The sequence below is a fragment of the Chanodichthys erythropterus genome, chromosome 13, assembly GCF_024489055.1.
Source record: "Chanodichthys erythropterus isolate Z2021 chromosome 13, ASM2448905v1, whole genome shotgun sequence".
Taxonomy (NCBI): Eukaryota; Metazoa; Chordata; class Actinopteri; order Cypriniformes; family Xenocyprididae; genus Chanodichthys; species Chanodichthys erythropterus.
In genome coordinates this window covers 31,444,147-31,470,079 of record NC_090233.1, presented here as the reverse complement: position 1 = coordinate 31,470,079, position 25,933 = coordinate 31,444,147, and the positions used below count along the sequence as shown (strand labels likewise).

General features: G+C 39.4%; 1 protein-coding gene across 1 annotated transcript in view; it reads right to left on the bottom strand.

The window, feature by feature from the left end:
* tncb (tenascin Cb) overlaps positions 1-25,288 on the bottom strand; it is a 36,180-nt gene extending 10,892 nt beyond the window's left edge. The window contains exons 1-12 of the mRNA XM_067406003.1: positions 25,170-25,288; positions 15,901-16,449; positions 13,713-14,864; positions 13,182-13,619; positions 11,679-11,942; positions 11,475-11,590; positions 10,659-10,812; positions 8,332-8,598; positions 7,954-8,139; positions 6,644-6,733; positions 5,822-6,085; positions 3,071-3,346 (exon numbers count right to left, since the gene is read on the bottom strand). Of these exons, the coding sequence (XP_067262104.1) occupies positions 3,071-3,346; positions 5,822-6,085; positions 6,644-6,733; positions 7,954-8,139; positions 8,332-8,598; positions 10,659-10,812; positions 11,475-11,590; positions 11,679-11,942; positions 13,182-13,619; positions 13,713-14,864; positions 15,901-16,369 (3,676 nt within the window). The 5' untranslated portion in view covers positions 16,370-16,449; positions 25,170-25,288. The remainder of the gene's footprint in view (positions 1-3,070; positions 3,347-5,821; positions 6,086-6,643; positions 6,734-7,953; positions 8,140-8,331; positions 8,599-10,658; positions 10,813-11,474; positions 11,591-11,678; positions 11,943-13,181; positions 13,620-13,712; positions 14,865-15,900; positions 16,450-25,169) is intronic.
* Between the last annotated feature and the right edge of the window lie 645 nt (positions 25,289-25,933).

The window sequence follows — 25,933 nt, the reverse complement described above, 5'->3', positions numbered from 1 at the left end:
ATTAAAATAAAAAATTTAAAAGAAATAAATATATAGTTTATATTAAAAAGGGGGGATGGGGTCAAGAAAATAGCTATGACTGATTATATTAATCTGATCGTTATATATGGTCATGTTACTAATTATGGAAATGGATTGGAAATTCAGTAAAATTATTATACTGAATTTTGAGATCATAAATGTTCAAAAAACAATGTAATATTGATCCAAAACAACAAAGCCTTAACAGAGTCTTGTTGTCCTAAACTAAACTTTTAAAAGAAAAGAAAGAAAGAAAAAAGACCCTTGACCAGACTGAACCTCTTCTTCCTCTAAAGCTCTGGATGATGTGAAACAGAAAAGACATTTGTTGAATGTGGAAAAGTGTTGGAAATGAAAACCAGCGAGGACAAATCCCGTGGAGCTGTCCCTCTTCATTAGCACTGTTCACTTGTTTAAGAGTGTCAGCAGTGTTTGAGGCATTTCAAGAGTACTAACATGTGCTCTCCAAGGATCACTTTCATCTGACTGGCTTCTAAGTCCCTCTGATTTGACAAAGAGGCATCTGTTTGTGGAGGTGGAAAAGGCGCCAGCTAACCTACAGAAACAAGGTCTGGAAGCAGTAATTTTACAGCAGGCAGCTTAAACCTCTGAGGGGGATATCTGTGTTGACACAGCTAAATATTACAGCAGGGAAAAGCTCACCAACTCTAAAGTGAAAACTACAGAACTTTCTGTAAATATTGTACTTTTTCTGATTTTAAAAGCTTGTATTACTCAGTAGAACAGAGTGAGGCAAGAGTTCATGGGTCATGTGACATGAATAGAGAGGAGGTTAACAGAAATCCAATCAGTTCCCCTTCTCCTCTGCCTATTTGCATGCAGACTTGAGAGACTGCTACAACTGTGGCCCCTGCAGCCACTGGCTGATAAACGCCAAGAAAATGTGTGAAAGTGAGGCATAAGAATGAGAAGTAGCGCAGGGTCAGAAACTGGGCGTGCATACTGAAAAGATCCTTCACAAGAAGCGACAAAAACTCCTCAGGATCACTTCCATGGCAGTACACCCCAGCCTAGTCACCCGCTCTATTCGCTGACTCTCTGAGGGGGGGCAAAACTTTGGTATGCGCCTAATAAATGTATGTTTGTTACAATACAACCCGTTTAGTTTGCTGGTAGACTATAAATGCCACAAACCAAATGATTTAAGTTGACTCACCAACAGTGTGAATTGAATGCTGCAGTCAATTAGAATGAAAAAGCCATCATTAGTCTAACTTTGTATAGCCTATTACACACAAATGTATCAGCGATGACAGACAGAGGTCATTTACTGCACCTGCAGGCTGTGCTTGTGATTATGCAGACGTGAATGTGTGGTGTAGCATTATGATGCTGTGCAGGTGTGCTCTGAATGTCAGCATACTTCAACATAATTCAGCAGACGGGAAGAGTGTCGACATTTCACAGAATCTGCAGCTGACTTGAAAGAGGCTTTGTGGGTTTTTTTTTTGTAGCGCTTTGCAAATTTGAGAGATTATCTGCATCTGAAATCACATACTGTAAGAGTATGTACTGCATTTAAGAATGGCCATTAATAAAGTTTGTTCTACAAGTACGTGTGTGTGTGTAGAATGTATAAAATCTTGACTATATCAGCAATCTTGGTATTGTCATGTGACTTATGACATCAGCCGCTGCTCCCTGTTACTTATGGATATTCACAAGTTTACACTTACAAATATATATATATATATATATATATATATTATATATATATATATATATATATATATATATATATATATATATATATATATATATATATAGGCCTCCTCTCATGCTGATTGGATAGATCATTCAAATGTGTTCTCCCCGAACTTTGTTAATAAAACATCATTGTATGATGCCCTGCGGATCATATGTCTTATGAATACGGTTTATTTTGACATATTACATTGTATGTATTGCTTTTCACATACTACATAGGGAAGTAGGCATAATCCAATGCTGGAACTTATTCTGGAATCAGTCATGGATGAGGCTGTGAAACGGAGGCCTAGCTAGCAAGAGCTGTGCAAGTAAACCCCAGTCCCCTGTCCTAAAAAGGTGCACTATCAACTGATGCTAGAGGCTGAGTGTTTAGTATCTTTGTTAGTGCACCTGCCTCCCTTGCCAGAAACGCGGGTTCAAATCTTGATCGGAGTGGTGCAAGTAGAACCAGCTGCATTACACTACCATTCAATAGTTTGGGGTCAGATTTTTTAATGTTTTTGAAAAAGTGTCTACCAAAAACAGTAATATTGTGAAATATTACAATTCAAAATACCTGTTTTCATAAAAATGTAATTTATTCCATTCTTCAGTGTCACGTGATCCTTCAGAAATCATTCTAATATGCTGATTTGGTGCTCAAGAAACATTTGTTTTGTGCACAGTTGGGCTGAGATTTTTTTTGAATATTTTTCTGGAAACAGAACTTGACTAGAGAGTTCAAAAGAACATCAATTATTTAAATAAAACAATTAACAAATAACAATAAATTAATAATAATTATGTAACATAATAAATATCTGTACTGTAACTTTTGATCAATTTAATGTATCCTTGTCGAATACAAGTAGTAGTTTCTTTAAAAAAAAAAAATAATAATAATAATAATAATAATCTTACTGATTCCAGACTTTTAAACGGTAGTGTAGTAGGGATGTAGGCATATTCAGACTGGGATTTCTTCTGGAATTATTCATTTTTGATGATGTTGCATTATATTTCTTATTTAGTTGACAGAACCCAAATAGTTACTTAACATTCTATATTAATAGTGGAAAATAAAATAAATACTAGTTGGAAACTAGATGATAGATGATAGATGGAGAGATGAAAACACTAAGAAGGCTACAAAAAGCTGGCTAAAATAAAATAAAAATGTGTTAGTATCAATTCAACATGTGATGTGATAAAAGAATTGCTCATTAAAAAAGACAAGAGGTTAGTCTGTATTGCTGCTTGAGGCACAGCATTTGATCCAAAGACTGGAAAAGAAAAGATGCCAAAAAGAAAACCAAGCTGGTCCAAAACTTGTTGATACCTGTGATGGCTTCAGCAAAGACAGGATCTAAGAGATCTCCCTTGAACAGCCCATACAGTGTGACCCTGTAGAAAGTACTAGGGGAGAGGTCAGTGACAGCCAGGCTAAACTCCTGGCTGGATAGTGTGTGGTTCTGGCCCTCAGATAAGCCATCTGGGTCAGACACTTCAATCAGAAAGCCCTCAACCTCTCCTTTCTCCAGTTCCCAGGACACACTGAAGCTATCCCAGGACACATCAGAGATGGTGATGTTTCCCACCTGAGGCTTCTCATCATCTGGATGACAAACAGATCAGAAGATAATTATTTTGGCAGGAAAAAGTACATTTCGGAGAAGAGCATCATGGGTAATTGTAGGGATGGTCGTTTTTGTTGCTTGGAGTCAATTGTATTGACGTAAAAACAAAAAGGCCTGAAAGCTAAAAACAAGACATTTAAAAAATCCACAGTGCATCAAGTTTCACATAATTCAAAAAAAGGAAAAGCATCTAACAATTAAAGAGTAAAAACCCATGTTATGAGCAAGTCGAGCAACAATAAACCACTTAATTTGTTACTCCTAACAAAATCATCTCCATCTGTTCCAAAGAGAACAGGAATATCTGCCCATGCAGTGAAAAAAAAAAAAAAAAACACACAAGTAATAACTTTCAGAAAGTTGTAGTGACAAACAAACAAATTTGCAGTCATTTCTCTTACAACCTATTAACATCCAAGCACCAGCTTGCTGAGACAGCTTTGGTATTAATGGCCCTGAGAAAAGCCATTAATTTTTGAAGGTCCTGCCTAGCCTGCCTGAGCAGAGGTACGCTGAACACTTCAAACATGGGAGGCAGCCATGCAGCTCGGCGCAGTGCAACCTATAATTGAACATCATTGTGCATTGTCAGCATTCGCAGGCAAAGTGGGGGCAGATAGCTAGGAGATGCACGGTGGGCTAACTATTATCCTGTCTATGCACATTCAAGAGGGGAGAAACGTGGCGTGCAAATAGGGTGAGAGACAATGGAGATGAAGTGAATGACCTTCCCAGGCATTAGGGCCGCTTGTCGCTTTTGAAACCAGGAAATGAAACAATACGAAGCTGTCAAACAGCAAAACAACTCATTGATCATCTTGCGCCATTCATGGGAAGTGAAATTTGGTCAAATTGTTTCATTTTCCACACTCAGTTCTTTCCAGTGAAAAGCGGCCCACGCGAGTCTGAGGAGTGGCCCTCACTGCATGCAAACAGGAATGGAAGGAGGTAGAATAAAATAATGGCTTTATTGCTGTGAGATCCTTAGGCCACAAACACCTCAAGGGCGTTTGGATAAAGCCATTGTTGGACGCATGCACAACCCTTTTTGCTCTACACTGTATAAGCTTTAAGACATGCATGTTCTTTACACCATAATGTTGCGATCACATTTACCGTTGTCACAAGTGAAATCCAATCATTTCAATAGGAATCCATGCAATTAGGTATTTCGCATGAGGGCGAAAGTTTTTCCACTGCAGATAATGCAACAGGTTTATGTTGGTTACGCATATTCGCCACACTGACCAACTGCCTGGTTTGAAAGTGACTTCTGTCTGAGCTGTGCTTCATACATCACTAGACTATTTTTTACATTTCGCTAATGTGACCGCACCTTAACACAAGATAGTGTAACTACTATGTGCATGCATTGCGCTTTCCTTTTTGGCCTGGTTATGTCCTCATATGTTTCCTTTGAGATCTCAGTCATCAGATATCCACATTTCCATGTTACAAGCTGAAACTCTTATAATAATGCCAGGGAAGCATTTAGTGAACAGAAGAAAGCCAGACCTAGAGCTCTCCCTGCCCCCCACCTTCCCCAATCCTTTGGGTCTGAGGGAAGTGTATGCCCATGTTTGTGTGCTGTGTCTAAGACCGATAATGGCTGCTGAAATAAATGCATTGGGATTATAGTGCTGGTGATTTCAGAGACAACATTTTAACAGGCGGCTCAGCATGTGTCCTATTTATCAGTCCGCCCCACAGTTCATTGTGGTCAAATCACGCAAATCCAAAAGGGGAGTGGGCTCACTCTGATGATTATCACATGAATGAGCTTTCTGTGCGTGTGTGAGAGTTTGTGTGTGTGTGTGTGTTTGGGATCTTGAGAAACACTATATCTGTTGTCTTGCCTTGGCGACCAAAGCAAACAACTGATGCTATATTTTGAAGCTCCTTGGTTTTAGTTAATGATTACAATGTTATATAAGCAAGAACATTTTGGTAACAAAGTTCTGGAAGTTAAGTAAATGGCATCCTGACCACAGTGATTTTGCATTTCATTGGTTTTTCTATAAAAAAATTAAATAAACCCACATGTCATAAATGAGGGCAGAGAATTGGGATATTAGGCTTCAATTTCCAGCGCATGGTGGCATACTGACAAATATTTTGAGATTTTTATAGAAGTCTTCTCAAGATAAGGAGCTACAAAATATTAAATTCAAATTCAAAGAACAACGACTGCAGTATCTTTAAACTCCAAAAGAAATATTGACATTTATAGAGGAAAATAGTGAAGATAATAAATTCCAGAGTTGCCTTCAGATCCTCAGTGGCCTGCTGAATAAATGTTTTGGATTATACGAATTAGATTTAAATCATATATTTTTTAAAGCTGATTACATGATCCAAACCAATATTGCTTTTGTCATTCTAGAAGCAAGAGAAAAGGGGATGTGAAGATGCGTTCTAAATATATCAATGAAAATGTAATGATGCATTCTAACCTGTGGATGCTGACAGGGTGGCTGGCACACTCATCTTTCTTCCTCTTTTGGCAGTCAGGCTGATGGTGTACAGCATGCCAGGGTTCAGGTTACTCAGAATGTAGGTACTGACAGCACCAGGTACCTCCAATTCAGTTCTCTCGCCATCCGCAGAGGCTAACACTAGCTCATAGGTGTCGATTTTAGCGACCGGCCTCCTCCAAACAAGTGTCAGTGTGGTCTCTGTGGTCTCACTTACTTGAAGGTCTTTGGGAGCATCAAGATCTAAGAGGACAGGGACATTACATTAAAGGATTGTTTCATAAAAAATGACAATTCTGTCATCATTTTGTCCCAAACCTGCATGAGTTTCTTCCATTGAATACAATAGGAGAAGAAACTGGATTGAAGAAACTGGTCGCTTATTCACATGCAATTACAATGAATGGGAGTTCAGTTCAAATTCAAAACAATGAGACATGAACAAATGGAAAAGATACATTTTCACTTAATCACAAGTTACATTATTTGTCAGTTTGTCACACAAAGGTTGCAGAAGGCACAGTGGCAATATGGAGCATTTTTATGATACATGAGCACTTTGATATTGTGCTTTTTGTCATTTTGGTACTTGACAGCCCCAGTCCTCCTTTCACTTTTGACATGAGAGTGAGTAAATTGTTTGTTTTCTGAACTATTCCAGCTATTGAACTATTTCAGAATTATATATCCTACAACGAGCTTTATTATGACAGTAGATCTCACATAAACTTTCAACTCACTCAGCTTTAATAAATGTACATAAAGCACCTGTGAGTTAATGACCATTTTGTTAAGTCTTACCAGTCACAGCATTGGTCGTTGCAGGCAAACTCTCACGCTCTTCCTTAATGGACGTCACACCCATTCCATACTCAGTCCCGGGCCTAAGGCCTAAGAGAAAACCCAACAAAAATAACTTCTCTCAAAACATCAGACAAAACGAAACCATTAATCTCTCACATTGGTTGTTTTTGGAACCTCCATGGTAGGCAATTGTTTTCGTACTAGCGACAGCACGGTTTCAGTTTCATCTGTGCGCCATATCAATCTAATGCCTTTCAGTGGCCGCATCAAAGAGCTTCTCCACAGGCCAGAAACAATATTTACCATCATACAAGAGATTCTCTGATCCCCACAGCCCCTGTTCATAAGAGCCCTTAGCCCAAATCCCACACTTAATGTCTGTATTGGCTCCTGCAGAGGTCACTGTGCAGGAGTCCTCCAGCATGAAATTACGCCTAATGCAGAGGAAGCTCATTATCAATAAAATCACAGGCGTGACGGCAATTACAGATAATAACTGTGTGAAAGAGACAACTAGTGAGATGTGTGTGTGTGTGTGTGAGAGAGAGAGAGAGAGAGAGAGGCTCTGCGTTATTAGTCGAACAGATCGTCTGCTTTATTTACAGGGAACAGGCCTCCCAAGGACAAAGGAGCAAACCAGACAAAGAATCTATTATCCATTTTGAATATATTTTTTTTCTCCCAGCCATGATAATCCCTGCTTGCGGTAACACACGGTTGTAGAGAATAAGAATTAGCACAGGAGATTGCCTCAAAGCGCAAGTGTATAATAGAAGTGCTGCTGCGACGAAGAAAGCCTCCACTTTCCTTTTTGACTGGGATTTTCACATTGAAGCACCAGTGTTACTTCATTTAAAGCATGAATAAGGCATTATCAACAAAAAGGGTAGCATCTCATTCTCCTTTAGTCATGTAAACATTTAACGCCACTAAAACAAAGGCACTCATTTGGAAATAAGGGTTAAATAGTACAAGTATGGAGTAAAAAGACCTACAGTAGCTTTATAATTGTTTTAAATCCTTTTTGAGGATGCTTTGTGAATATATGACTTCCACCACTTCAACATCTGAGAACTAAGTTTGGATACAAATGGTTTGGACATGCATATGGGTCATTTTCAAGTAATCAAATAAAATGGGTTTACTGAAAACTACTCCAGTTTCTGGTGCGCACTGCAGCTGAGCCTAATTGTTTTCCCCTCTTTTTGTTTTCACACATAGTTTTTAATCTTTATGATCTGTTTGTAATTGATGTGGTTTGTAATCTCTGGAGAGGAATTACTGTGTAATTCAAACTGGCCTCTCACCAGTGATTTTAGCCCGAGTGGTGTCTTTCGGGCCGCTGGGGAAGACCAGTTCTCCGTGCTCCCCTCCAGAAAGTGGGCCGTATTTAACACGGTAATTGAGGACGTCGGCTATGCTGTTTTTCCATTCCAGAGTTATACTCTCATCTGTCTGTTCAACTGCCTTCAGGTGCTTTGGGGCATCCAGGTCTGAAACACATTAACATGTGGATGAAAGAATAGGCTCCTTGTAAACGTACGGTTATCCTCCAAGGCATGACAAACACAATTGCTTCAATGCAGGTCTAAGTACACCACAATTATCAGTAGACCTGCTAAAGCAGACAATTTTCACTTTATGATGTTCTGAAAGGATTTCTAGATGTTGAAAGGAGTTTGTACCTGTGGTGAAGGTCTGATAGACAGGAAAGCTGGTCATCTCTCCCCTGCGGGCCATGAGAGAGACCTCATACTCAGTGTCAGGATATAGTTCAGCCAGATGGTACTGGGTATCCATGGAGGAAAGCTCGACTGTGTTCTTGTCCAAATCTGTGCTTGGGGCATAGGACACGGAGATCCCATCCACCTGAGCGACAGGCTGAAACCAGGTGATGAGAGCTGTGGTGTCCGTCACATCACGCACATCCACCTGGCTAGGAGCATCAATCACTGCGGATGAGAGGAGAGGTCTGTGACATCTTGGAAAAAAGCTACAGAATAGGAAAATTTATACAAACAATCTATACACTTTTTGATATCAAGGCACATCAAATATGGTGATCGCCCACATAAAATATAATGCCAGCTACACATTTTTAATTAAAAAGACCCATTTATACTATGTAAGAAAAATATAAACTGTCATTATTCATTTAATTTTAATTAATTAATTGTGTTTCATATTTTTACAGTGCTTAAACCGAAAGAAATTATTAAAATGGTAAATAATAGTAAATTAAATGCAAATAAAATCCCCAGGGGGTCCTGTTTGTAAAAAAATATACTATTTGCTATTATACAGATGCATTCATATCTATATCCCAAGGATAAGACCTTATTTGCTATTATACAAATGCATTCATACCAATATCCCAAGGATAGGACCTGGGTATTTTACCTGTACACCTTCTCCAAGACTAAAAAGAGGATAGTAAAATAGCTATTTATGTCTTTATTTTCATGGTAAAATCAGTTTTCCACATTAGGAAGTGTATTGAGAGCACATACTTATGTGAGCGTAAGATAATATAGAGGAACTGCATGCAGCTTAGAGCAGATTTGTGCATGTGAGATGCTCCAATGCACCAGTTATCTCACGGGAGGACAGCCTCTCATGTTGCTGAGTGGTGCCTCCCACACACTGAGAGTGAGGGAGAGAACTCACTTTGAGCAATTAGTCCTCCTTTAATGCAAATCCTATGTGGCACAAGTCGAAGAAATGGAGTAGATGGAGCATTAGAGGCATGCTGGGAGATTTTTTTAGACATTTGTAAGACAGCAAAATCGGCTTGTTGTGAAGGGAAATTCTGGTTTCTTGTACTGACAGCATAAGAGGCCAATGTTATAACTGCACATATTTTCCCAATAGGGCAATAATCTGTAGGGTGTTCTAAAAGAAGCTATTGATAAAAGAGAGAGGATGTTTGGGAAATGTCAAAATGGTAACAAGTAGTATAACATTTGATCCTACAATCATTTAAAAGCAAATCATCCAGTCAAAGAGGATGAAAAAGCATGTAATGTCCCTTTAACTGGAGCTCAGAAATGTGGCGCAATAAAAATTGTTAATATTGTTTAGAATGATACTTAAGTTTCATTTAGGAATATGGAATATGAGTTTCATGTACAGTAGGAATATGACAGTATATCACAAAAGCTATAAAACAAATGATCAAATAAAAATATATTATTCAATATCATTACTAAGACCTTAAAATGTATGACATGACACTGTTACTTAATTTGTTTAAGCCTGTTCTAAGTCTCAGTTGTAAAATTTAAGGATGAAAAATACTTCAGACCCTGTAATAAATTAAGATTTTCATGTTTTTGAAAGAAGTCTCTTATACTCACCAATGCTGTATTATTATTATTATTTTTTTTTAAATTAAGAAATATAGTGAAAACAGTAACATTTTGAAATATTATTACAAAATAACTCTTGACTTTAATGTATTTTACAATGAAATATATTTCTGTGATGGCAAAGCTGAATTTTCAGCAGCCTTTACTCCGGTCTTCACATTACCCTTTAGAAATCATATGCTGATTTGGGTCTTAAGACATTTATTATTATCACAATTAAAAATGATTGAGCCGCTTAATGTTTTTGTGGAAACTGTGACACAAGATTCTTTGAACAGAAAGATGAACAGAACAGCATTTGTTTGAAATATAAAGCTTAACTGTCACTTTTGATCAATTTAATGCATCCTTGCTGAATAAAATATGGAATTTCTTTAAAAACAAACAAATAAAAATCTTACTAATCCCAAACTTTATAATGGTAGTGTATATATTTTAGTTGATCTGGTGTAGTTAGGCAGATGGCAAGTGCCATCATCTTGCAAAATAAGGTCTCAAGGAACTAACACTTACATTGCCAGTCGCTCTAGCTCTCAAGGTAAGGGAAGACGTGCTGTCTTTTCAAAATGTAAAAAAAAAAAAAAAACCTGAAAAACAGCAGCTTGGTCATGGCCGCCTGTTAATTACTGTCGACAGCTGCTTACTTGTGACAACGTTCTTGCTGGCTGGGGGTCCACGGGTGTTGTTCTTTACAACCTCAAGCTTAACTTCATACTCTTGTCCAGGTCCTAGACCAGACTGCTCAAAGGTGGTCTCAGGAGGGGTGAGAGAATTCAAAATCTCTCCATCCTCTTCTTTCTGCCATTCAAAAACATTTTTTTTAGTGAATTGAATTGGTGAATATATTAAATCTGAAAACAGATCGCTGATCAAAGGTTCTGTTAATAAAAGAACACCACAAATCATCAAAAAAGCAACCTCAGGAAAACAAAGTCAAGCTCCTATGAGCTAAAGGGTTATGAGAGGGTGTCCTGAGAGTAAACACTTCGGTCTTTTAGCTGATTCTACTTGGATGAGTGTTTCACTTCACAGTGAGAGTTATTTTGGCATTGACATCTCTAAACTTGATGTGTGAATGAGACTGCCAAGCTGTGTTTTGAAAGAGGGATGTAGGGGAGGTTTGCATGTTCTAATGGTGCTGTTTTTTAGAGTTTGCAAAAGCCCTTGAGAAAAAAAAAAAAAAAAAAAGCATTACAGAGACAATAACAGTTCTGTGGCACATGGTCACTCATGCTGTTGCCAGGAGCTTCTTAGAGGGTATTGTCTTGCAAAACCGCAGACTTCTTGACAGTAGCTTTTTGCTTAGTGGAACCACTCAGCTATTTTTCCCTGGACGCCTTTGGAGCTTCTTATTTTAAACTATGACTTGCAAACAGAACAGTCCTTTTATATTACAACTTTAAGGAGGGCAATGATACACATTTGGATCATAGCCCTATGAGTGATGCCAGGACACTTACTGTGTTTCTGAAGATAAGGTTCCAGCTATCAAACGGGATGTTCAAAGGGTCCCACTCAACCTCTACTGAAGTCTCTCTAACCGATTTGAATTTCAGACCCTCGGGTTCAGGGAGATCTGTTTGTAAGATAGAGCAGCTTAGCAGAATATACTCAGGACAAAATAATAAGCAATTTTCCCAAGAATTAGATGATGTGTGACTTACGTGTGGCTATTCTGGCACTGACAGGGACACTCATCTTGCTGTTCAGGACAGCAAAGACACTGATTAGGTACTCTATGCCAGGCTCAAGCTCCCTAATAGTGGCTGTCTTCTTTTCACCAGAGACTCTCATTTCCATCTCTAAACCACCAGGAGCAGTAGGCACATAGGTGATAAGATACTCCGTCACAAGCATCTCATTTACCCAGGTGAGGTCCACTGTTTCTGGGTCGACTTCAGTCACTGTAAGGTCTCTGGGTGGGGAGACTGTTGATTGAAACATATCAAATTATTTAATTATATAACCTCTGACTCAAAAGATAACACGTAGAACTTGGAAAACGACAACTTGATATTGTGCCACAGTTTGTGGGAAAGAGAAATGTTAAGATAAATGCTTTATCCAATGACAGTTTAATGTGCAGAGACGACTAAGCCATTCATAGATTGATTTCCTTAAATGTGTAAACATTGCCTAATGCCTAACTCACTTGCTCAAACAATTATCTGAGTTTGGGGAGGAACTATGGGTTTGTCTGACCAATGGCAGATAGGGAGGAGTGTCCGGGAAACCTGTTTGAAAAATGTTATTGGTGCAAATTTTGTCTGGTGACGCTAATCATGCTAGTGTTGTGACTCTCTGAAGATGAACTGTCATATAATTGCAAAGAACTGTCTTTTTTGTTAATGTCACTTACATTGTAATCTTAATACACATACACCTTAAAGGGTTAGTTCACCCAAAAATTTAAATTCTGTCATTTATTACTTACCCTCATGCCAAAAATTACGATATTTTAGTTGAAATCCAATGGCTCCATGAGGCCTTCATAGGGAGCAATGAAATTTCCTCTCTCAAGATCAATAAAGGTACTAAAACATTTAAATCAGTTCATGTGAGCACAGTGGTTCAATATTAATATTATAAAGTGACAAGAATATTTTTGGTGCACCAAAAAAAAACAAAATAACGACTTATTTAGTGATGGATGATTTCAAAACACTGCTTCATGAAGCATCGGAGCACAAATGAATCAGTGTATCGAATCATGATTCAGATCGCGTGTCAAACTGCCAACGGCTGAAATTACATGTCTTTCATCACTAAATAAGTCGTTATTTTGGGTTTTTTTGGCGCTCCAAAAATATTCTTGTCGCTTTATAATATTAATATTGAACCACTGTACTCACATGAACTGTTTTAAATATGTTTTTAGTACCTTTATGGATCTTGAGAGAGAAGTGTCATTGCTCCCTATGAAGGCTTTCAGGATTTCAAATAAAATATCTTAATTTGTGTTCTGAAGATGAACGAAGGTCTTACGGGTGTGGAACAACATGAGGGTAAGTAATAAATGACAGAATTTTCATTTTTGGGTGAACTAACCCTTTTAGTCATTTATATTTACGCCTGCTTTATCTTTGAGAAAGTATAATAGCCAAAACTCTAAGTGTAAGCTATACATGTGCAATGTTACATATTCTGTATGAATTATAGTGACTTACTTTCAGAGCAATCGTCGCCAGTGAAGCCTAAATCACATATGCACATTCCATTCAGGCATTGGCCTTGGTCATTGCAGTTTGCTGGGCAGGTCAGAACAGAGCAGTCCACACCAGTGTAGCCCTCAAAGCAGACACACTTTCCATCTTCACAGTAGCCACGGTCCAGACAGTTGTTGGGACACAACTTTGTACCACAGTCCTCTCCAGTGAACCCGCTTTTACACACGCATTGGCCATTTACACAATGTCCTCGGTTATGGCAGTCATTGGGGCAAGTCAGCTCGCTGCAGTCATGACCTGTAAAGCCAGTGTGGCAAACACACTTGCCGTCCACACACTGTCCATGGTCATGGCAGTCATTGGGGCAGGTCTTGATGCTGCAGTCTTCTCCAGCAAAACCATCATGGCAAATACACTTGCCATCCACACACTGTCCATGTCCGTGGCAGTCATTGGGGCAAGTCTTGACGCTGCAGTCTTCTCCAGCAAAACCATCATGGCAAATACACTTGCCGTCCACACACTGTCCATGTCCGTGGCAGTGATTGGGACAGGTTTTAATGCTGCAGTCTTCTCCAGCAAAACCATCATGGCAAATACACTCGCCGTCCACACACTGTCCATGTCCGTGGCAGTGATTGGGACAGGTTTTAATGCTGCAGTCTTCTCCAGCAAAGCCTTTGTGGCAAACACATTTGCCGTCCACACATTGTCCACGTCCATGGCAGTGATGGGGGCAGGTCTTGATACCGCAATGTTCTCCAGCAAAGCCATCATGGCAAATGCACTTGCCATCTACACACTCTCCACGTCCATGGCAGTCATTGGGACAGGTCTTGATGCTGCAGTCTTCTCCAGCAAAGCCTATTTTGCAAATGCACTTCCCGTTGACGCATCGACCACGATCGTGGCAGTTATTGGGGCAGGAAAGCTCTGAGCAGTCGTCACCTTCATACCCAGCATCACAAATACACTCACCATTGATGCACTGTCCTTTTTTGCAGTTATCCGGGCAGGAGAGAATGCTGCAGTCCTCGCCCTCGAACCCGGGGTCACATATGCACTTCCCATTGAAGCAGTGACCTCTCTGATTGCAGTCATTGAGACAGGTGAGCTTGGAGCAGTCATCTCCGCTGTAACCGATATTGCAGACACACTGTCCATTGACACACCTGCCACGGTGGTTGCAGTTTTTGGGGCAGGTAAGCTCCCCACAGTCCTCCCCAGTAAAGCCCTCCTCACAATAGCATGTTCCATTGTCACAGCGTCCACGGTCGAAGCAGTCGTTAGGACAGATGAGCTCGGAGCAGTCAAACCCCGTCCAAGGCTCGTCACATACACATTCGTCATCCACACAGCGCCCTCTGCCAAGGCAGTTGTTTAGGCAGTTGGTTAAACTGCAGTCTTCACCGATGAAGCCCTCCTCACAGAGGCAAGCCCCGTCGATGCACTCTCCATTCTCACCACAATCTACAGGACACAGCTCTATACTGCAGTCCTCCCCGCCAAAGCCCTCAAAGCAGACACACTTGCCATCCTCACAACGGCCTTGATCCTGGCAGAAGTTTGGGCACTCTGGCTCAGAGCAGTTGACTCCCTTCCAACCGGGCTCACACAAACAGCTGCAGGTCTCAGTGCTGTAGTTGCCACGGCCACTGCAGTAGGGTTTGGTTGTGACTTCACCTGAGAAAGAGAGTTTTAGTCATTTTTGGCTTCTGCTGAAAAACACACTCATGCATTTTTAGGTAGGGATGAGAATTGTACAGTAGACTGGTTGAGCTGCATGCTTTCTAATCACTAAAAAGAATTGGTTTGTTATGGTTTGAACACATTTTGTATATGAAACCACTTCTGAAAAATCCATTTATACAGATTTGCTTTGAGGTCACGATAAAAGACTAAGCAATGACTCGAGTCGCTTGTGAGGATGAAATTAATCAAAATATCTATATCCATGCAGTCATAGATGGATTTATTGGGGAGGCTGATATGTAAATTAATAGAGTTCAAACCAATAATAGATTGCAGCAGGTTTGAATTTTATGTTTAGTAATAATTACGCTCATGTATACAAACAATAAATGATATACCCTTAATATCTTTAATAAGTCTCGATTATTAATCAATATGGCCCTGTCATTCAGTCTCATGTTTTGGGATACTTAATTATTTTTTTATTTCATCTACATTTTTGCTAAATTTGAAAGTTTCTCTTCACCATAAGCAGACTAATGTGATACAGAAAGCCTTGAATTGTTACCTCTGACAGTTATTGGTTATGTATGTGAAAACTTGTGCCTTTTTCAGCCGCTTTTTGGATGGAAGCAAATTTGAATATTAATTTAACTGGTCAGTTAAGTAAGTGGAACCTTTTGCTGTCAGCCTCTTCTAACATTAATGTAATGATTAAAACTCATTTGGGCTACCATGTATGAAAGAAAAGTAAAAATCTATATTTTTCCATTATATGCATATGCAAGGGTCAAAGGCCTCCCAAATGTTTGGTTACCTACATTCTTTAAAATATCTTCTTTTGTGTTCTGCAGAAGAAAGAAACGTATACAGGTTTGGAGCAACATGAGGATGAGTAAGTGATGACTTATTTGGAGTGAACTATCACTTTAAGTTATTCAGCTTTGTTATGTTTCTTTCAAATACATTTGTAATGAGACTCAGCCTCCTAATGGACTGCCAAAGTATCTGTTATATTTGACCTCACCTGCAACCTGAGCACCACAGCAGCTTGTTCCACTGGTGCACTGCTCCCTTAGACTGGATACCTCTGCTTCCAGCATTTCCAGCCTGTTCAGGAGGTCCTTCATGTCAGGCATCTGGTTATCACAACCACAAGCTTGCTTGGGAATGTTAATCCTATGTGTAAAAACAATCTGATTCTCCCCGTCCATGGTGTGTTCTATGTGCTGGTCAGATTGTTCCGATTTTGGCTTCATTTCTGTTGTTCCTGGTGAATCCATGTCCACCGAGCAGAGGGATCCAGAGGGAACGTTGATGTTGTACACATGGTTGAAAACCACAGGCTGGTCAGGACTTGGGAGGGTCAAGTTCTCAGTGGCTGGTGACAATGATTCTCTTCTGTGTCTTATTACTCTTTTAACCAGGCCAGCACTAGAGAGATGAACTAAAACAGCTACTGCCACAGAGGCCAGTAGCAGACCTCGCAACCCCATGATTTGATCTCACAGGACTCTTTTTACTTGTGTGAATGTTCAAATTGTTTCAAGATACTGGATATAACCTGGAGAAAAACCTGGAGGAAAAAATTTGAAAGAATTAGAAGAAAATTAGAAGAGTCACTCAGATTACATGTGCACATTTCATTCCACTGCATGTCCAGTGTGAACAGATAGAGATCTGATTGCACTTACCCATACAAAATGGAAAATGAATCAAATTACATCAATGATGAAAAAATCTGCTATTTAAGGAATTTTAAAAACATGCATGGATAATTCTAAAGCACAATTTAAATATACAGACAATAAATGTTTGTTTAAATAATATATCAAAATAAATGTAAATCATTATTTATAATAAAATATATATATTAAGAAGAAAATAAGCAATTTATATTAATTAAAGATAATTGTATAGCGCTTTTCACAATAAATATCGTTCCAAAGCAGCTTTACAGAAAATGCATGCTTGTACATTACAATGTACAGTAATCTGTAAACAGCGGTCACTGTGTGAAAGTAATGTCCAATATGTCAGAATGTACAGTTCTTAGATAATACAAATCATGCAGTTAGATAACATCATGTAGTCATTTAGGCAGAAACAATGAGCTCATTAAAGCAATTAATGCAAGTTGTTATCATAATGGATACAATATATAGAAAAATATGTTTGTATCATATACTTCTCACAGCAATTGTTGCTAATAGACAATAGAAATAAAGAAAAGGGAAATGTTTTAACTTTTTAACACTGACTTGTGCGCCCTTTCCAGCTAGAATGAATCATATTTAAATAAAGAAAACCATATCACAACAGGCAGTGTTCGTATTCAGAATAAAATTTCCCCCCAAAAAAACTCCAAACCAATTTGGCAGTCAGCAACACTGCAGGGAAGATAGACACTAAGCACAACTCGGTTTTTGGTTGCCTTGGCTTCCACAAAGATCAACTCTGGCCAATAAAAGCAAGGCAAACTTCAGCTCAGGAGAGAGGGCTCCAGCAGCGTTTCCTACGACAGGCTGCCATGACACACAGCAGGCAACACCTGAATCTGAGGAGCGCACTCTCCTCTCTGACGCTCTGCCCACAGCCCATGCTGACAGATTAATACTAGCGCGGAGGAGACCATCTGCAGCGCTTCCGCTAGCGTGGGTGTTCGGAGTTCACACTTCTCATAAAAGTTAGCAATCTTTGACCATTCTCCAGACAGAAGCAGAGTTTTGTTTTAAAACACAATACTTTTCTCATTAAAAGAAGTTAAAAGTATAGTTTTTAGAGGGCCCAGGAGGCTTGTAACTTAAGTGCATTGGTCTGTGAAAAATTTAATTAAAATAAAATGGAAACAGCTCTAAAACCTTTTCAAGCATGTTACTGTGCTGTAGTATGGAGATTGAGGATGTCTGTGTTTAAAGAGTCCTGATGTGCATGTCATATGGTCACATACTTGCCAATTACAGGATTTCAGATTCATTTTCCATACAGTTTTTTTTCTGAATGTTATGAAAACCATATGGGATCCATTTAAGATGGAAATAACCACCTTCCAAAAGTGCTGACTTTTTCAATACCATAAAACACCCAATATTTATATAAAATTTGTAACATTTATGTGTGCATTTTCCAGATTTCACCTTATCTAGCCATTTTCATCATTCAATCACATGTATCCCTTTAACTAAATAATAATTTTCAATTGATTTTTTAAAAGATTCTTTATATTTTTATATACTTTATATATTTTTGTCTTCATACAGAAAGTCTTGCTGGTTTAGAACAACATGAGGGGGTGAAATATCTCTTTAAGGCAAACCCATACAAAAAAAGAGCAATACAAAGTAGTTGCACAGATCATAATTTTGTCATGGCTGCAGGGGGCTAACCCAAAGCCACAGCTTGCAAGGTCAATAGCAGGTAATATCTTGCCAGGATCTGTTTAGTGAGTGGAGAGCTTGCTTTGACATGTGATTAGCGGTACTGACAGATGAGCTCCAGCGAGAGGGATCCCACGGCTGCCGCCGCACATCCGTGATTAGACAGACAGGGATGAACGCTTCTGTGATTGAGAGCTTAAGGGGGGCTCGATGATGGGAGACTCCCGATCTGGACCCTTGGGGGTGACGGGACCTACCCCGCTTCTTGTTCCTCACATCTAAACCCTGGTATTAAATCAGCAAAATAGGCAGAAAATTGCTTTGAGTCGCTTTGCGGTTTTAGTTCTGGATGGGTAGCTGGCTTTTTCACTTTGAAGCCTGGCTTGTTGCCACAAGAATCGAAGAAAGAAAATGACTCTGAAGGACCAAGCTGGTCTTTGTGTAAGATTTTGCCCTTAACCCCTGGCGAAGGGTGGACTGTAAATTAATTATTTCTTTTTTTTTTTTTTTATATGTAATTTAATGATGACAGCTTGGCTCCATGGCAGCAATGATGGACATGCTTGACTAAGAAAAAAATGTGCAGTAATTATCATTAGATTGGAAATCATTTTTTTTTTTTTTTTTTGCATTTTGAACAACAAGAAATAGACAAAGCCAGTCTCTTTTATTAGAGCTCCATCAATACAGTGCTGAGCTCAGAGCAGTATGCTAATGCTGCTGCTTACTGGCACTTTCAGATAAACCAGACACAATGTGACTGCTGCTTTCTCATGCCAGGTCTAGTTTTTATACATTGTTACTTTCTCAGACTCTGGCTGGGCCAGTTGGCTTCCGTGTGTCTAATGTGAGAGGAATTTCAATGGGGAGTGAACCTGCTGGCACACATATTTAGTGCCAGTGATCTAAATTGGTCCTGTGTTGTACTAAGTGCTGAATGCTGACTAGAGCATGTGAAAGGAAGAATACCTCACACAGAGACCAAATGAATACTTTTGTAAGTCATAAATTATATAGTGACGGTTAAAACGATTCTTCAACCACACCAATGTGCCACAAACAAATGAGCTTACTTGCTATTTGTTAAATTAGAAGTTTGTAGCTGTTTACATAATTGAGTAATTAGCATGTAAGTGGTTTGGGAATGAGGCATATTTGGCTGCAATTAAATGTATACTACAAAGACATAAAAAATAAAAGGAATATGCCAAAAAAAAAAACAGATTAAAAAGTACAAAACATATTATTCTAAACTGGATGAGAATTAGTAACACATTATATTTAGATGACAACTGTTGAGTGGGCAGAATTTAAAATAAAATAAATAAAATAAAATCAGGTCAAATCTTTTCTTCCTGTCTTCCAAGGGCCGATGGTGTGGTGAATTCTCGTTAATGGAAAATTATCTGCTAAATAGCATCTAACTGACTTCTGCATACATCAGGTTATTGAACTGTAAAAAATGCTGTGGTTGCTTTAAAAGTTGAGTTTCATATTCAGTGATTAGAGATGACATTTATCCACAGTCTGTTGAACAGAGGGGAACTCTTCCTCAGTTATTCCTATGAAATCATCAAGCAGACTTAGTTTTGTAGGTCACCCATGACAGAAAGCACTTGCCTTGACTGGGATGCCTTAATATGGGTCGCCTGCCGTGGTGAATGAATTGGTATTGTCTCGACTCTATTCACCTTAATAGATGCTATAAAAATGCCCTGACAGTTTGTTTAATACTGGGAAGGAGTCAAGAAACATATCTCCCAGTGGTATGCTGTATACACACTGCAACATTTCTCCAGTGGTGCATGTCAAACTTCATTAAAAATCAATATGATGAAGTTGAGAAAATACTTAATTTTGTGTAAAGGGGCTCAAAGGTGTCTGGTCTGGGTTGAAGATCAAATAAACCCTGATAAATCATAATTAAAAAACATTATAAATATGAGTACACTGTGAAACTCTCATTGAGAAGTAGATGCTTATTGATTGCATGGTTTCCAAGGTCATAATCAGACAGAGGGCTGCTGAAACCAGCACCATGAAGCAGCTCATAATCATCCAACACGGAGATGGATTTCCAGACTAGCTCATAACGTCGCTCAATGGTGTGTGCTTGGATCGATGGCAAAGTATACAGCCACTGTTATTGTTTCATAAATGGATTTAGAAGTCATCGCCTTCCTGAGCAATGCTCATTTAGGAGGAGTGGCTCAGTTGACCATTACACTTACCATTTTATTCTGTTCTTTCTTTCTATAGTTCTGCAGTTCTTCTTCTCTATTACACTAATATTTTTCCTCTCTCTGACATCCTGTTACTTTTTATACTGTGAACTGAATGCGGAATGTGCACTGTGACTGTCCACTGGCCTTAAACGAGCTGATGAGTGTCTATGCCGCACTACTCTATTTTGCTTGGCATGTCTGTGCTTCAAAAGGAAGTCAGTCACAGCTAGCGCTGGGTTGACCGAGCAGATTCAAACAAATGAATATGTCTGGCAATCATAAACACGCAGACGTGCTGTCTCACTGCTGTATGTGCAATGTGAGCTTAAAGGTCTCTCAAATGCCACATAATGTGATCTCTCACCCAACACATTCTCTTGGCATTTCTCCCATCTCTGGATTGACAGTGAGGTGTGAAACCAGAACCTAAGGACACACGGCACTGTATATTATATTTCAAGCTGCATCATTCTCATAATAATGAGATTAAGTCATTATTAATATTGCATCTGATTTCATTGTCAACGCTTAAAGGTATTTATTCTGTAATACAATTTTAAAATCAACCCTAAATGGCATAATTTTCTGTTTTTATTACCGATCATTACATTCCTGTGAGCTATTTTCTCTCCATATAGTAGAGGCATAAGATTACAAGCCGACTGATAAGTGAAAGGCAATGCAGGTTGTTTTCATGATGAAAAAGTTGGGTTTCATGACAGCCGAGGCCCATTTACAGAGCTCTAATGATGCTGGGAGATCTGATTGCACCGATAGGAGGTTTGTGTGTGTGTGTAAGAGAGCGATAAGCCGGTCTGGCGTATGAGCAGAGATAGAGGTGTTTGCACTGCGCTGATGGACCTGCGGTTCGCTGACATTGCTGCACTTTCACCAAAGAAGCACTCAAACTGAACATGATAGAGCTATGGTGACATTGCCAAAGGTGAACTCTATCATGCTGATTAAGGAGAAATGGAAAGTTTAGGACATGTCAGTCAACATTTGAGACCAGAGACACTGAAGAAGGCTACTGGGAATGAAGTTGAATAATTCCTGACTTCAGCTTCCATGTGTGCTTTCTCTTAAAGACCAGATGGAGGGAATGAAGAAGGAACATTTGTTACTTGCCGTCTCATTTTACATTTCCAGCACCGGTGACCCCGTGTTTATTAGCTTAACCTCTGTTACAGCCAGAAAATGCAGCCTCATGTGTTCAGACCTTAAAAGTTCAAACTACTGAGCTTCCCATTTGTTGAAGTTCAAACACTTTTCAGTGCAGACAGTCCCTTTCACATCTTGGTCTTAGCAAAAATAAAAAATAAATTACCTTTTTTTCTTAAGGATATTGTGGTCTGGCAGGAACTGCAAAGAATAGAAGTCCATATTTTAATCCAAAAGTCAATTTGCTACAGAGTAAAAAGACTTATTTGAACACAGCGGTCATTTATTTTTACAAGCACAAAGCATCTTTCCCTTCCCAAATCGCAAGCCATTGATCATTCTTTCCTATTCTAGAAAGAATAAAAGCTACCATGTTTCTTGTTTGTGTATAACTGGAAATTGCTTTTTCTCCACCAACAAGAAATTGTGTATTTCCTCTTGCTGACTGAGGAAAGATAAGCCATGATCAAGTGTGTATAGTTGATTTACTAAGGCTGTTCTTTAAAAAAAGACCCTGCCAGATCCAATTTCTTACTCTACATACCTATAGTAATTAGCTTCATCACAATATGATCTTTTGGGATTGAGCAACAAGCTCTTTCAACTTATTGACCCTATTGAATTTTTTATTTTATTTTTTCGCCTTCTGGAAAGAAAAATCAGTTTTCACTGAAATACAAGACAATTGACTGGGAAATTAAAAGATAGATTTTCCCTGTTCAAATTGGAGGCAGAAGTGTCATAATGTGAGCTTTGTGGATTTCCCATTTACAACGTCCCAATTTAAAACTTCTGCTAACCTAACCTGACCTAAAACTCTTCATATCCCAGATATATAGTGACAAATGCATTCTAGCATGCTGGGTCAGCTAACCAGAGTTCCTCTGGAAGACACGTGTGCTCATCTCTTGGCTGCCACCGGTAGGGACATTGTCTGTGCTCTGAGCCTATGGCTTTCCTAGCCATGTTACATTAGCATCAGACAGCCATCTGGGGCTGCGACACTTTAACACACTGAAGTCTACCGAGGAAATCTTTGTTCACTGATGCCAACAAATCATTCTGAATGCCTCTGTGGCCAATTTTAAGTGTGGAGGAAAAAAAACCCTTTTATAAAGCATATTTCAAAAACAGACAGACAGATCCATAGACCGACAGACAGACAGACAGACAGACAGACAGACAGATAAATAGATAGATAGATAGATAGATAGATAGATAGATAGATAGATAGATAGATAGATAGATAGATAGATAGACAGATAGACAGATAGGCAGATAGGCAGATAGACAGACAGACAGACAGACAGACAGACAGACAGACAGATAGACAGATAGATAGATAGATAGATAGATAGATAGATAGATAGATAGGCAGATAGACAGATAGACAGATAGGCAGATAGGCAGATAGGCAGATAGACAGATAGGCAGATAGGCAGATAGACAGACAGACAGACAGACAGACAGACAGACAGACAGACAGACAGACAGACAGACAGACAGATAGACAGATAGATAGATAGATAGATAGATAGATAGATAGATAGATAGATAGATAGATAGATAGGCAGATAGACAGATAGACAGATAGACAGATAGGCAGATAGGCAGATAGGCAGATAGACAGACAGACAGATAGATAGATAGATAGATAGATAGATAGATAGATAGATAGATAGATAGATAGATAGATAGATAGATAGATAGATAGACAGATAGACAGATAGACAGATAGACAGATAGATAGATAGATAGATAGATAGATAGATAGGCAGATAGGCAGATAGACAGATAGACAGATAGGCAGATAGGCAGATAGGCAGATAGGCAGATAGACAGACAGATAGACAGACAGATAGATAGACAGACAGACAGACAGATAGACAGATAGACAGATAGATAGATAGATAGATAGATAGATAGATAGATAGATAGATAGATAGATAGATAGATAGATAGATAGATAGATAGATAGATAGATAGATAGATAGATAGATAGATAGATAGACAGATAGACAGATAGATAGATAGCAGCCACAGGAAAACACAGAGGGTACAATATCTGTTTCAAGTGCATTGCCAGGACAGGAACAGAGCTGACAGCTGTTCAAACAAAGGCTAGTTTCCCACTCAGCTTTGTTCTGAGTGGCACTGTCAGTGAATACACTGCACATAGCATCATAAAACATTTAAACACCCCATCTAGGCAACAACCATGTGTGGTTGGCACTTCTGATGTCCTCAAGATAATGATGGCAAAATATCTGAGGAGATATTAACCACCCAGGAGGCATTTACATTATCACACAACAAAAAATTTCAATATATCATAGATAGTACGAAATAGAAATGTTTAATGTGTTTACTCACATTCTGAAGTCACTTAAAAAAAGTTAAAACTTAAAGAGAAGAAAACTTAGTCAACAATATTTTATGCAATCATTAGCTTTGCCTTTCATTACTAACAACTAACAACTAACAACTAACAACTAACAACTAACAACTTCATTCGAAGCAGAACCTCCCTCCTATTTAGCACCCTTGGATCCAGGGGGTCTCTGTCATTGACCCCTCCCCCCCATATATACGCACTCATAAGGCATCTCTCAGCCCCTGCATTCCCAGCCTAGACCCCTCCCTCTACCACCACACACACGCAAATCTTCTCATCACCTCAGCTTCTCCATTCTCCTAAACGGATACAACCCATCAGTAAGGACAGCATACTGATCCGAGAAACATTCACCCCCCCCTCACCGTAGATGAGGCGAGAGAAAAGAGCTGGCAGCTGACAGCGGAGCAACATGAGGAGCACCAGACTAAAGAGAGAAGTGCTAAAACAAACCAGCTGCTGCTCTCCCTGGCTGGAGAGAGGACAGAGATCCTGGGAGGGATGACACCGCCTGCCAGGTAACGGACACCGGCTGACCTACAGCTGTAGACAAGCCCACCACGTGTAGAGTTACGCCAAACTATCAGAGTGCACGCTACTGTATTCCCCCCCTCAAGCGGAGCTGGAATAATTGCTGAGCTTAAAACAAATGTGGACCACTTCCCCTATAAACCATAATGAGCAGCCTAAAGCAAGTCAATGCATCACTAGCAGCCTTGAAAGTCCTTGGCTAACATTTACACTGTCAGAAAAAAAATGTACCTTAAGGGGTACAACAGCTTGTCACAGCAGTTCCCTTAAAGGGACAACTTTGTACCTTATTTACCCCTTAAATTTGCACATTATTACCTTAGAGTAGTAACATGTACCCTTAAGGTACTACTTAAACCTTTTAAAGGGAAATAAGGTACAAAGATTCTTCCTCAGTGACAAGCTGCTGTACACCTAAAGGTACAATTTGTGTAAATGTTTGTTGTACACAAGTGTAAAGTCTGACTTATTAACAGTCTGCTTTTTTATTCTGCAGATTTAGCATTAAACACATCCAACACAGAGACCCTTATAAAGAGTACAGAGTCATTTAACTCGCAAATCTGTCACACTAACAGGTAGATGGACTTGGAGCATCACAGCTTACCTTAGTGAGACCAGTCCTCCTCTACAGGCTTAGAGACGTGCCTCTGTCTAGGAACTGCAATGTGACGCCAAACGAAAGGTTGAAACCATCAGGAACTCTTGTAGTTCTTTTTAATTTTCTTTAGACAGATGACAGTCCTGTCATTCCCTCCTGTCTCTCTGCTCTCAGTGAGAGTGCGCCATCCAGCCTGTGTATGTCTGCTGATGCTGAGAGAGGGAATGAGTGAAAGAGAGAGAGAGGGAGGGAGGGTGAAGTCCCTTTCTTTTAAACAGTAGACACTTTGCGGTCAGACCCCACTCCCACCTACCACTCTTATATGCACCCCCCTCCCCTTTCTCCCTCTGACTGGAAGCTGAGGAGCTGAAACGGGATGCCTCAAGGCTGAGTCGCAAACTCACACACACACACTGGGAAGCGAGGAGGAGAAAGAGACAGAGAGAGAAAGAGAGAAACCATTTACTATAAACTGGAGCAGCCAATGATTGGATGAAAGGGATATATCCCAAGCTGCATTAACATACATTTCAGATTAGAATTAACAGTGAGGATAAAGGAGGAAGGACCTTGTGTTTGACGACGAGCATGACATGGTGGATGATGGGATTATGTACGGTGATCAGCATAATCAACCTTTAATCCCCAAAATCCAACCTCACTATGGGAAAAAAAAAAATCAAAAAGAGTTGTTTTAGTCAAGGCTGGTTCTCTCATTTTTTTAAACTTTAAATGTCTCTTCTAAGTGAAACCATCTCTGTGCCGCAACC